The sequence below is a fragment of the Jaculus jaculus genome, chromosome X (assembly GCF_020740685.1).
Source record: "Jaculus jaculus isolate mJacJac1 chromosome X, mJacJac1.mat.Y.cur, whole genome shotgun sequence".
NCBI classification, from domain to species: Eukaryota; Metazoa; Chordata; class Mammalia; order Rodentia; family Dipodidae; genus Jaculus; species Jaculus jaculus.
Genome location: NC_059125.1, coordinates 120,610,169 through 120,623,714, shown reverse-complemented (window position 1 = coordinate 120,623,714; position 13,546 = coordinate 120,610,169). Strand labels below are relative to the sequence as shown.

The window sequence follows — 13,546 nt, the reverse complement described above, 5'->3', positions numbered from 1 at the left end:
TCATTTCAAGTTGGCAAAACCATATCAATTCCTTCTTCATACCACTTGAATATCCTCAAAGAAAAAGTTTAGCTACATTTGATCTCTATATTACACTACTAACCAAACAAAGTTATAGCCGTGGCCTCTACACAAAGAAGTGCTATATACAAAGTTCAAAAAACAATTATATATCTGATTTGGGAGGTATTTTTGAGTCAAGGCTTCATACAATAGCTCAGGCTAGGCTAAAATTCACTATGTATTTCAGGCTATTCTTAAACTTATGGTGATCCTCTTGTCTTGCTTCCAGTATGCTAGGATTGCAGACATAAGTTACCACACCTGGAAGTAACTAAATTTTAAACATAAATCCTGTACCCAAAGGAACAGCATGCAATACAATTATTATTGAGCCTATACTCTCTTTGAAGAGGCTTCTGAATTTTTTTATGATCTGAACATCATTCTTTCAGAATGTATATGAATTTTCAGAACACTATATAGTAATTCAATTTCAAGATTAATGATAAAACTATGTAATGAGCCTATTGTCATCATCACCTGATTTACAGATAACCAGAGTCACAGAAAGTTCAAGTAACTTGTCCAAGTAAAACAGCTAATTAAAAGTAAGCGCTGCACACTCAGAGATGCCTGCTGAAAGGTTTGTGCTCTGAATCACCATTGTATTATTCCTCGCTTATATAAGAGACAAGGAATTAACAGATTGATCTTAAAAGTAATTTCAGAAATAAAATTCTCAAAAACAGTCTGAGTTGGCTTGAGCATAGGGTAGAGCTGACTATTGAGGGGGAAGACAAGGAAGAGAGCTAAAGGGAGAAGGTGACCTTGAGAGTCCCAGAGGGGAAGGCCCAGAAGAAATAAAGATTTCCCCTTTCCTTAGGATAAAGGACAACTTCAGTTTAATCTTGAGACTTTAGTTTTATATTATTAACCAGAGTCTGTACTTAGCATATTAGCATGATGTGCATTGTCCATTTGATAGGTAGTTTATGTGTGACTTTTTTTCCTTTTTGCAATCTGCAGTCTCGCTCTAGCCCAGGCTAACCTGGAATTCATTATATAGTCTCAGGATGGCCTCAAACTCACAGCAATCTTCTGCCTTCTGCGTGCTGGGAATAAAGGCATGTCCCACCCCACCTGCCCAGCTATGTGGCATTTTTATTCCTAGGCTGTCCTTCAGGATGACTCTGCTCTTAGCAAATTGTACTCAAAAAATTCAAATAATTTTTATGACATGTGCTATCATGATAATGTGGCATCACTGCACATACCCAATAGAATTTTCATTACTAACTGTAAATTAAGTTGTAACTTCTTATTAAATTAAGTTATAATCTTAAATTCATTGCCACACTCTTCCTTGCCACAATGTACCCTTTATTCCAACTGATGAGATGAAATGTTATTTTACTTCTCCTCCCCTATTTCTAGAATTCAGCATTTTGGCACTTTATTTTCAGTCACCCTTTTGAAAAAAGGCAATGAATAAAAATATTGCTTTGATCTAGAGAAATATATGTCAAATGACATCATTAGGTGTCCTTGTGGCTAAAGAATTATAATAGTATTTCCTCCAAAACTTTCATCAGATAGGCAGCAAGTCATATATGTATTGTAAAGGGATACAAATTATGGAAGTAAGCTACTTTTTCAAGTTAACTTCTGAAAGATTTTGATTTATTTTTCTTCTCATCACAAGCAAGCAATGCCAGTGCATAGTAAAGATTTCCCCAGTGGCCATCTGCATCAGGGGTGAGAAGTGAATGCACCAATGATGAAAAGAAATGTGATAGGCCTAGAAAACCGAATAGAATCAACAAATATATTCACACAATAAGAGCATTTTGTATATTGGATGAATAGAATGGAATTACATAAAATCAGAGCTTTCCTGTGCAACTGAAAATATAGTAGAAAGGTTCCTTTTATGACAAAAACACTCATATACAATAATGGCAAATACATTTAACTAAAAATGTATGAGACCGCTTTATTATCTGCCTGAGGTAAAAGATAAGACCCTATTGCTGATAAGACACATGCTGCTGACATACAAAATACAACGAAGAGATCCATGTAGAATCTGAAAAGAAACCAATTCCCAAATGGTTAGCCCATATAGTACTGGAAAGTGGTACATGAGCTGCTAGAGAAAAATCTCCAACAACACTGTGAGCAAGCACATAGCCCTGCTATATGAACGCAACCAGCCTGACAAGATGTACACACCTGCACAATAGTGGCACACAGCCTAGGTGGGTAACCACTTGCTCTCTGATTGGCTAAGAGATCCACTCAGTGTAAAGGAACCCATATCTGGAACTGGGAATCAAGTAATAATCCTACGGAGATCAAGATTATGGTCTCCAATGAAAAACTCCCACTAGTTTTCGGCCACAAGAGAGACTACACCTATCAACAGCTCTCTAAGTTAACAATGGCTATACCCCTTATCCTATGCTGATCTCACTCTTTGTTGGAGAATCTATTTTTTCAGAGGGCAGTGAGAACCAAGGACAACCAAAATCTGTCAACAAGACAAGAAAACATAGCAGAGTCCCTGGCAGATGAACCACCCCTCCTCACACATCAGCTAAGGCCCAGGTGAAACCACAGAGGAACTGACTATATGAGCAAGAGTGCTGCTTCTGTGGTAAGCCAGGGTGATGGAAGTAGACACTGAAGACACTCAAACCATACAAAAGTAGAAATCCAGAAGCTGATGAGAGCTCAACACTAAAGTAGCCTTAAAACACACCCACCACTGCTCAGAGAATTTTGCAGAAGAGGGGACAGAAAGATTGTTAGAGCCACAGGGTGAGAGGGAATATCCAGAGTCATCTCCCCCACCACAATAACTGACTGATGCTCTCACAATTTATAATCCACTACCTTATGGTGAATACCAGCAGTCCTGCTAAGGAGGGCCTTCAGTGGAGTGGGGAGAGGGAGGAGGGAAATGATGGTCCCGACACATGATGTTTCCGCACAGTTTCTACTTAATGAAAAAAAAAAGTGAGCTGGAGAGATGGCTTAGCTGTTAAACGCTTGCCTGTGAAGTCTAAGGAACCTGGTTTGAGGCTCAATTCCCCAGAACCCAAGTTAGCCAGATGCACAAGGGGACACACGCTTCTGGAGTTTGTTTGCAGTGGCTGGAGGCCCTGACAAGCCTTTCTCTCTCTCTCTCTCTGTCTCTGTCTCTGTCTCTGTCCCTGTCTCTCTCTCCTTCTCCTTCTCATTCTCTCTCTCTGCCTCTTTCTCTCTCTCTCTCTCTGTCTCTGTCTCTGTCTCTGTCCCTGTCTCTCTCTCCTTCTCCTTCTCATTCTCTCTCTCTGCCTCTTTCTCTCTCTCTGTCTGTCACTGTCAAATAAGTAAACAAAAATAAACAAAAAGATTATTTTTTTAAATGTGCAAGGCCAGTCTGAGACTACATAGTGAATTCTGGGTCAGTCTAGACTAGAGCAAAACTCTACCTTGTAAAACAAAACAAAACAAAACAAAAAAACTAAAAAATGTGTAAGACCTATGGAAGGAAAACTTATTTATAGTTATAAATAAAAACAATAAATAGGGAGACATAATGTTTATTTAAAAGAGAAGAGTAATTCATTACAGTTGAGAATTAATTCTTAATTTGTCATTGAACTTAATGTAATCCAAATGAGATTTTTTTGATTTTAATTTTATTTTATTTATGAGAAAGAGAGAGAATGGGCATGCCAGTGCCTTCAGCCACTGCAAGCAAACTCCAGAAACATACACCACCGTGTGCATCTGGTTTGCATGATTCCTGGGGAATCAAACCTGTGACTTTTGGATTTGAAGGCAAGCACCTTAACTGCTAAGCCTTCCTTCCAGCCCCAAATGAGATTATTTTAACTTAACAATTTTTAAAAATTTTTAATCACAAAGAACCAATTTGTAAGAATATAAAATAATTTAAACATATTACAATCATATGGTACTATAGTACTATTATAAATGAATAAATAGATCAATTGAGCCAAAAAGTTAGAACCAATAAGTATCATATATATTATATATATGACATATTATATGTAATATGTCATATATATATATATAAAATGAACTCCAGAAGCATGAACCACAAAAATATATATATATATATATATATATATATATATATATATATATATAATTATTTTAATAACTAGTAAATTAAACTGAAAACTGCAGTATGAAAGTTCAATTAAATTAATCATATTGGGACAATTGATAGCTGTCTCACACCAAAATATGATTACATCTTTTATGTGCATAAAAATAAAATTAGCCAGGCATGGTGGTGCATGCCTTTAATCCAAGCACTTGTGAGGCAGAGGTAGGAGGATCACCATGAGTTCAAGTGCACCCTGAGACTACATAATGAATTCCAGGTCAGCCTAGACCAAAGTGAAGCCCTACCTCAAAAATTAATAATAATAATAATTTAATAAATAAGTTAAATTAAAGGGCTATAGATATGGTTCAACAGTTGAAGACACTTGTTTCTAAATTATTTATTTATTTATTTATTTATTTATTTATTTATTTATTTATTTATTTGAGAGTGACAGACACAGAGAGAAAGACAGATAGAGGGAGAGAGAGAGAATGGGCGCGCCAGGGCTTCCAGCCTCTGCAAACGAACTCCAGACACGTGCGCCCCCTTGTGCATCTGGCTAACATGGGACCTGGGGAACCGAGCCTCGAACCCGGGTCCTTAGGCTTCACAGGCAAGCGCTTAACCACTAAGCCATCTCTCCAGCCCACTTGTTTATAAAGCCTAACAGCCTGGTTCAATTCCCCAGTACCCATGTAATGCCAGGTGAACAAAGATGCATCTGGAATTCATTTGTAGTGGCAAAAGTCCCTGGCATTCTGTGTTTGTGTGTGTATCTCATTGCAAATAAATAATAGATAAAGTTAAAATGTAATTAAAGAGACTATAAATTAAATCCATAAGTTGCTTAAAAACTGAAATACAATTCTCTATTTCTGAAGGTGAAAGGACATTTTAATCTGGGAATCAAAGAAGAAATCAATCACAAAGAAAATGAATGATAGATTTGAATATTAAAATTGTTAAATTTCATATGTTTTTGAAAAATAATGAAAAATACCAAAGTGAGAAAGTATATCTGAAACTGATCAAAGATCTTTGTTTGTGTTTGTGTGTGTGTGTAATGTGTTAAGTAAAGCCATAATATCCAAATTATTATATGGTGAAAGTATACAAATAGCTATTTCATGAAAGGGAACATACAATACCTTGAAAACCATATAAAGAGACATTAGATACCACTTAAAAACAACTAAAATATGAGCTGGAGAAAGGGCTCAGTAGTTAAGAGTGTACAACCATGAAAATCTAATGAGACCTTAAGGGCCTGAGACTGCCAGAGTTCAAATCTCCAGACCCCATATAAATAGTTCGATATGGCCACCTACTCCTGTAACCCCAGTCAGACATGGCAGTTGTGACCAGAGAATGGAGAATCATTGAAGCCCTGCAAATTCCAGAATCAGTAAAGAGACTCCAGCTCAAAATAAGCCTGGGCAGAAGAGCAGTGGAGCGAGACACCCAACATTTTGCTGCAGCCAGCACCACAGTTGAGCCTATGGGGCCCTACACACACACACACACACACACAGAGAGAGAGAGAGAGAGAGAGAGAGAGAGAGCGAGAGTGCAATAAATACATAATATGAAAAATAAAAAGAGTATAAATATACTCAGTTATCATTTAGGAAAAAGTACTTGGGAAATCATGTATATGTAAAAAGTCTTAAGTTGTTTGTATTTTTTTTTTGTATTTTTCTGGCCTAGAAATTCTACATGTGGAAATCACAAAAGGAAATAATCCTAGATAAAAGGAAGTATTTACTTTACGAAACATAATTCATGATAGAATATATAATTTAAAAATTGAATTATTCAGCAAAAATGTGGAACATTCACCATGTAGCTGTATTACCATACAGCCCTTAAAAAATGGTCCCTTAAACACTGGAGGTTAAGGCACTTGCCTGCAAGCCTAATGACCTGAGTTCTCCTCACTAGTACCCATGTAAAGCCAGATGCACAAAGTGATGCATGCTTCTGTAGTCCTTTTGCACTGGCTGGAGGCACTGATGCACCCATCCTCTCTATCACTCTTTTATCTCTCTCTCTCTCTCTCTCTCTCTCTCTCTCTCTCTCTCTACTTGCAAATAAATAAATAAAAATATTTTTAAATGATGCCTGCAAAGCCAAAGGACCCAAGTTCAATTCCCAGGACCCACATAAGCCAGATGCACAAGGTGGTCCATGCATGTAGAGTTTGTTTTCAGTGGCTGGAGGCCCTGGTGCATCCATTCTCTCCCTCCCTCTCTCTCTCTCTCTTTCTCTCCATTTATACACACACACACACACACACACACACACACACACACACACACATATATATCACTTGCTCATTCTCTCTATCTCAAAATAAGTAAATAAGTAATTTATAAAAATTGCCTCATTAAATTATTGAAGAAAATTTAATTAAATTTTAATAAATGTCTTCTTTAATATGTGTGTGTGTGTGTGTGTGTGTGTGCGTGCGTGTGTGTGTGTACACATGCATGTGTTGGTATATGTGTGTGCATGTTCAAGTATGCACAGGTATACATGTATGTGCAGATGTGTGTGGACATATATGTCTGGGTGCATGTAGAAGACAGATAACATCCTCAGGTGTCATCCCTCTCAATTTCCATCCACGTTTTTAGAGATAGCATCTTTCATTGGCCTTAGCTAGTGAGCCCCAGGGGTCTTTCCTGTCTCTGCCTGTCAGTGCTGGATTTAAAGGTGTGCGACATCATGCCATGCATGGATTCTAGGGATCAAAGTCAGGTCCTAATGCTTGCTAGACAAGCAATCTATCCACCGAGCCATATAACCAGCCCCAGTAGCTGTCTTTATTTTTTAATATCTATTTATTTGAGAGATAGAGACAGAGATGGAGAGAGAGGGAGAGACGAAGGGAAAAAGAAAAGGTGCACCAGGGCCTCTTGCCACTGGGAATGAACTCCAGACACATGTACCACTTTTGCACCTGGCTTTACATGGATACTGGGGAATTGAACTCAAGTCATCAGGCTTCATAAACAAATGCCTTTACCCAAAGAGCCATCATTCTTCCAGCTCCCAACGCTGTCTTTAAATGATATTTCCTTCAGTACCATTATCTGTTCCTTAATGTTCTACCATAAATAAATGTAAAGAACTACTTTAATAGAAATAGAAAAAAATCTAAATCTATTTAGAGAAAATAATTTGAAGAAAACATCTCATTTTAAGGGAATGGTAGCAATCCTGCAAATGGAAATCTTTTGGGGAGAGGCTATTCCCTAAAAGTGAAGAGAAGAAAACGCCATATCAAAAGCTACAAGTAGGGTTTGATCTTGGAAAGGGGAAAGAATAGTTTGAAAGTACAATTTGAACTATATCTTGAAAATCATATGAAATTTGTTATGACTACAGTGAAAAGTAAAACTTTCTGGTTAATGGAAATAAACAAAAGATAGGTTGAGAAATCATTACAATCAATGCATGTTTGATAGGTAAACCTTGTTCATACCTACATGACACTCTTTAAATTATTTCTACTGTATTATCATAAGCATCAGTATTTTGTTTGTTTATTCCAAAATAAAATTTGTGATTACAATGTGGTGCCAATTAAAAGGAAATGGTATGTTTGTGTGTATCCGAAGTGACATTCAGGGACTTCCAGTCAAGATGGAATCCACCTAGCCATGCCACACCTTCCGGAGAAGGAAAGATGGACTCAGATCCTGAGGAGTCAGCTCATCACACCTCACCAGGGCCCCAACTAAAACCAAGAGTAATTGGGGAAATGAGCAAGAGTACTGCTTTCTTGGTGAACCTGGTACCAGCACAAGGGTGAAGGAGATAGACACAGAGAACACTCAATTCCTACCAAACCAGATATCCAGAGACACTGAGGCTCTCAAGACCTCATCACTGAAGTAAACCTAAAATGAGCCCAACATGGCTCAGGAAAATTCGCAGAAGAGGGGGCAGAAAGACTGTTAGAGCCACATGTGGGAACATTGTGCACAGAGACACTGCCTCTTACCCATAACTGAAGGCTAACCCCAAAATGCATGACCCACATTCCTCAATGATGAGGGTCCCTGCAGAGGGGGGAGGACAGAGAGGAGGCTAACGATGGTACCAACATGGCTGTATACACATTGTGTTCATAACTAATAAAAAAGAAGTGGCATTCAGCTCCAAAAGGTTGAAAAACTGAGAAAGACAATTCATCCTTGTCTGTTTGCTGCGCTTGGCTGTTACCCTGAAAACCCTTACGACACTAAAGTCCCAGGGCATCAGTCTAAAGACACAGAAAAGGAAAACTCTCCACTGGCCTGTTTTCTGTTACTTCAGAAGATTTTTTTTCATGGAGAACTGATAGTGGAAATTTTATGTAAGGTACGTGCATAGTATTAGAGACAATACAAGAGAACCTAACTATAGGCAATCAAATACATCCCAGAAAACTTAAAGCTCCTCTAATAAAAATAGTGACAGAAATGAGGAGAGGGCACTCATTCTTGATAGAGTCATTAAAGAAAACAGGTTTCGGGGTGGAAAGATGGCTTAGCCGTTAAGCACATGCCTGTGAAGCCTAAAGACCCCGGTTCGAGGCTCGATTCCCCAGGGCCCACGTTAGGCAGATACACAAGGGGGCGCACACATCTGGAGTTTGTTTGCAGAGGCTGGAAGCCCTGGCACACCCATTCTCTCCCTCTCTCTCTCTCTCTCTATCTCTATCTCTCTCTCTCTCCCTCCCTCCCTCCCTCCCTCCCTCCCTCCTCCTCTCTGTCTGTGGCTCTCAAATAAATAAATAAGAATAAACAAAAAAAATTTAAAAAGAAAACAGGTTTCACAGAAGACACAAAGACCATGTTCAGCAATCTTCAAGAATGGCCAGGTTATGAGTAAGATGGAAATATTAAGTAGACCTTGTCACAAACTGTCTCCGGCTCTCTCTCCCCTGCTCAGTCTTCTTTTGAACCTTCATTTTTATCTCTAGATAAGAAAACATATTACTTCCTTTGTCAGCTTGCCTGAAACAGCCTTCTAGACCCATAACTCACTTACTTCTCCCTTTGCTTTTTATCCTTAATTGTATTTATTTATTTATTTATTTATTTATTTAGAGTCTTACCAGTGCCGCCTGCCACTAAAAATGAACACCAGACACTTGTATCACTTTTTGAATCTTGAGTACATGAGTGGCTGGGGAAATTGAACCCAGGCCAGCAGGCTTTGCAAGCAAGTGCTTTTAAACATTGAGCAATCTTTCCAGCCCCTCCCTTCTTTTGATCAGAAAATAAGAGCCAAAGAAACATAGTTTCCTTTTCTTGCTCTTCTCATGATTCCACTTGGAGACAACCACCATATAAGCAAAACAAAGATCCAAACCCAGGGCTGGCAGTGACGCTCAACGGCAGAACACTTGCCTGGCATGTATAAGGCCCTGGATTCCATCCTCAGCACTTTGAAGATACCTACTTGTTCCACATATTCACCTTGAAAACTTTATGATAAATGTACTTAGCATGGCCTGAGAACTGCCTCAAATAAGGTCTGGCTTCTATATTCCTCTCATACCAGCCTCCATGTAAACTTGCTTTTATGACCCAGAAAGAACTTCAAAGTTCTGCAGCATATCATCACGTACTAAATTCACTGGCAAGTATTTTCCTTTGTTTTGCTTCTGTGTAGAGACCATTGTGCTGAACTAGGGTTTTTGTAGGCGTTTTTACCCTGCTGACAATAACACATGAACTGGGTCCTTCCTTAGAAATGGCCCCAAGAGTGCTGAGAGAAACTGAAGAAAAACAAAGAATCCTAATATTATAATGCCCGTGGCTTATAGTTACTGACATGTGCTGTGTGTCAAATCCACTGCACATATCTTTCTATGCATGGTAGCATTTTATATACACTATCCTGGGCAATGTGATAGCCATTTAATAAATGAACAAACTAAGGGACTGAGAGGCTAATTTGCTGAGGGCCCAAGCTTAGAATCTGTCTGCTGCAGGTTTAGATCTCACATCTGCCAGCCACTGGGGCTCTGGCGAGATGATGGCTGAGGTTACCTAGACCAAGAGCAAAGCTGAATCGTTACGGAGGTGGTTCCCCTCCCTGTATTTTATGACAATTGTCAGTCCTAACTTTGACCAAGGGTCCTACTTGGGACATCTCCTGTTCCTGCATAAATCTCACAAAGGGAGGCAATCAGCACACTCAAAGATCTAAGTTCACACACACATACACACACACACACCCATGTCAGCATTCTGACATAACTGATAATTACATTCTTAAAGTAATAGATTTCATTTCCTTGCTGACCTCTTTCTCCATAACTTGATACTTTCCCATTTGGATGATACTTCCAAATCTACCTGTAGAGAGCTAGAGAGAGAGGCATTTTCTCCTCTCAGGAGATCATGGTCCAAAATCTTACCCGTTTACCATGCCCAGGGCTCCACCTTTCTGGTGCTACCCAGGGTCAACACCGAAGCCTTGAGCATGAGCCTTTCTTATAAGGAAGGTAAATTCCAGGCCCTTCTGGAGAACAAAAGGCTTAGGGAAGGATCTAGGCCAAAGTACTGCCCATCCCAACTCTGGGCTCAACCTGAGAAAGCTTCGGGGCCTTGAGAAGGCAATGGAAGAGTCCTCAGATCTCCTGCCCTTTCAAAAGATGCCCCATCCCCTGAATATGGCATAATCAGGTCATATGCCTAGCCATACACTACCACCACAGCCAAAAGCTATACGTACATATATGTATAGATGTATACTCACAAAACACACAAGCAGTACACGCCTGGGATACTCTCACTGTCCCTCAGCAAATAGCTGCCATCCAGTCCTGTGGCGAGCAGGAGCTTTTCCCCAGTCTCTTTGCTGATTTTGCCATGGTACACAGTCACAGCATCCATGGCCTGGTGGACTCTTGGGTGGACCCAGGAGGAAGATGAAAAGCAGATGCCACTGCTGCTGCTGCTGCAGCCAGGCACAAGTGAGCCAAAAAAGAGACAAGCGCCCCAAACAACAGGATGTTGTCTATCTGCCTTAAAACCTCTTCTCACACTTCATTTAAAATGAGCTCAGCAATTTAGCTGCTTCATACTTGCCACAGAGATTGATCCGTCACTCTCCAGTACAAGGTTCATATGGAGAGGGGAGGAACACTGGAAGGACATTGCAATATTTGTGCTGTACAGGCACTTCAGATAGATCCTTCACACAGATAAGAAAGAGCTTTGGTGAAGCTTCTGTTCTTGTGTCCTTCCCCCAACCAATAAAGCCACCAAAAATGACTTAGCTTGACTAATACCCAAAAGGTTGATGATAGAAGCAAATTGTGCATGTCATCTTGTAGGGCAAAAACAGATTGACAAAGTGAAAGTACTAAGACATTAAAAGTATCAGTACCCAAACACCACTGAACATGGCCATGGAGGGTTTCCACAGAATCAGAAGTATTGTGAGCAATGAACTTTGGGCAAGAGTTTCCCCAGGAACTTTAACAATCTTTCTTTTGTTCTTGCTGAAGGTGGAATCTGGGGCCTCATCAATGAAGTACACTATTACTAAGCCACACACCCAACTGTTTGAAAAACCTTGGTCCCAGGCAAATACTGATTGTGTCTAAGATCCTATAGAAATCACAGTGTATGCCAAAAGATGCTCCAGGGCTGAAAAGATGGCTTGGTGGAGAAGGCTCTTGCCTGCAAAGCCTAAGGACCCAGGTTTGATTCCCCAGTACCCACATGCAACCCGATGCACAAGGTGGCACATGAGCCTGGAGTTTGTTGGCAGTGGCTAGAGGCCCTAGTGTGCCCATTTTCTCTCTATCTGCCTCTTTATCTATCTCTCTAAATAAATGAATAAATATTTTTTTAAAAAAGATGTTCCAGATTATATATTTGAAGGATCTTGAAAGAAAAAACAAATCCTTCAACTGGTGATTTGTCTTTTGCTTCGAGATAAAACGAGTGTTTTATTTAACACAATATATTCAATATATTTAACACAATATATCCAACATGCTTGCTTTAAGCATCACAGAATGTTTTGTCTTTCTGTGGATTTACATGAACTCTTTGGTACATAGGGCCTAGCTTGCCGCACTTGGGCTATAAAACCTGTTTTAAATTATTGTACAAGTACTGATATTCATATTGTAACTTTTTTCTCTATTATTATAGAGACAACTTCTCTACAGTTGATGCTAAGCTGTCATTAATTTTAAAAAAGAAAGAAAGAAACAAGGACTTTCCACCTGCATTTCTTTCTTTAAAATAAAATGATTCTATTTCAAAGTGTGCTAATTTTTTCCCAAATGCTTCCTCCATTTTCACCAGAGTAAGACAGTTTAATATCTTAAGCTGACATCTTACACATACACCTTTAAATCATGTAAAATGAACTGTAAATGGGGAATTAAACAGCTATGTTATCTGTTGTGTTTCTTGCACCACTTCAATGCCCAGCTCTTTGTGAATATCCATTGTTGGGGAAATAATATTGAGCACTCAATGGATCAGGGGCATAGTGCTGCCTTGCTTCAGATGAATATATTTTTTCTCTGCCTACTAGACTTAAAAACAATCCTCTAAGACTTTTATGATACCTGATAGCAACTCTCCTATATTGAAAAGTATCCTACCTTATCAATTCAAATATAAATAAACATTTCATACAGTCATTTTCAATCATAAGAATATTCTGAAGATGATATTGTTCAAGGTGACATTTGGGAATGGCTCTAGGATTGGGCCAAGATTATCTCATCAGCTACCTGCCTCGTGTATTTGACCATCTGCTGCTCACTCCTTTTCCTACTTTGGGTTAAGGAAGAAATTAATTTGATACATAAATGCATATTTCCATGTTGAGTGCTTCAGAAGTTAGTCAAACCTGGACTCTATATTTTAAGCAGTCAGCCCAGAGAAATTAAGTACAATCACGGCTTTTCAAATATGAAAAGTGAAGACAGGTAATGGGAGTGTCTTCTATCAGTCCATCTCTCATGTGAACTGTGAAAACATTCAGTGTTTAAAAAACCAACCTAACCCCCCTCTTTTTTTTTGCCTCAGAACAACTCTGTACAAATCACCTACAAACTTAAGAACAGAGCAACCTGGATCTGGCAGCACAAGCATACTGTGCATTCTTTTCTTTCTGTTTTATTCTGTGCTGCGAAAATAGCACACTTGTCAAAGCAGCCAGGTACAGTGGGGGTTCAGTACAAGTAAAAGCATATCAAAAAAGGGGGGAACAGATAAATTATAAGGTAATAGTACAACTCTCACATCCAGTACCTCATTGTCATCTCACAAGCAAGCTGACAGTTGAGCCAGCCCACTAGTGCAGTGTTGATAAAAAATACTGACATCTTAGCTCCAGTGCTATGCTAGTACTAAACCTGACTTTAGCAAATTCCAAACTTCATGT

At 39.1% G+C, this 13,546-nt stretch overlaps 1 protein-coding gene across 1 annotated transcript in view; it reads right to left on the bottom strand.

Annotated features, from left to right (window-relative positions):
• Nucleotides 1–11,025, bottom strand: part of Sh2d1a (SH2 domain containing 1A) — a 31,623-nt gene extending 20,598 nt beyond the window's left edge. The window contains exon 1 of the mRNA XM_045139943.1: nucleotides 10,889–11,025. Coding sequence (XP_044995878.1) covers nucleotides 10,889–11,025 — 137 coding nt within the window. The remainder of the gene's footprint in view (nucleotides 1–10,888) is intronic.
• Nucleotides 11,026–13,546: the final 2,521 nt, after the last annotated feature.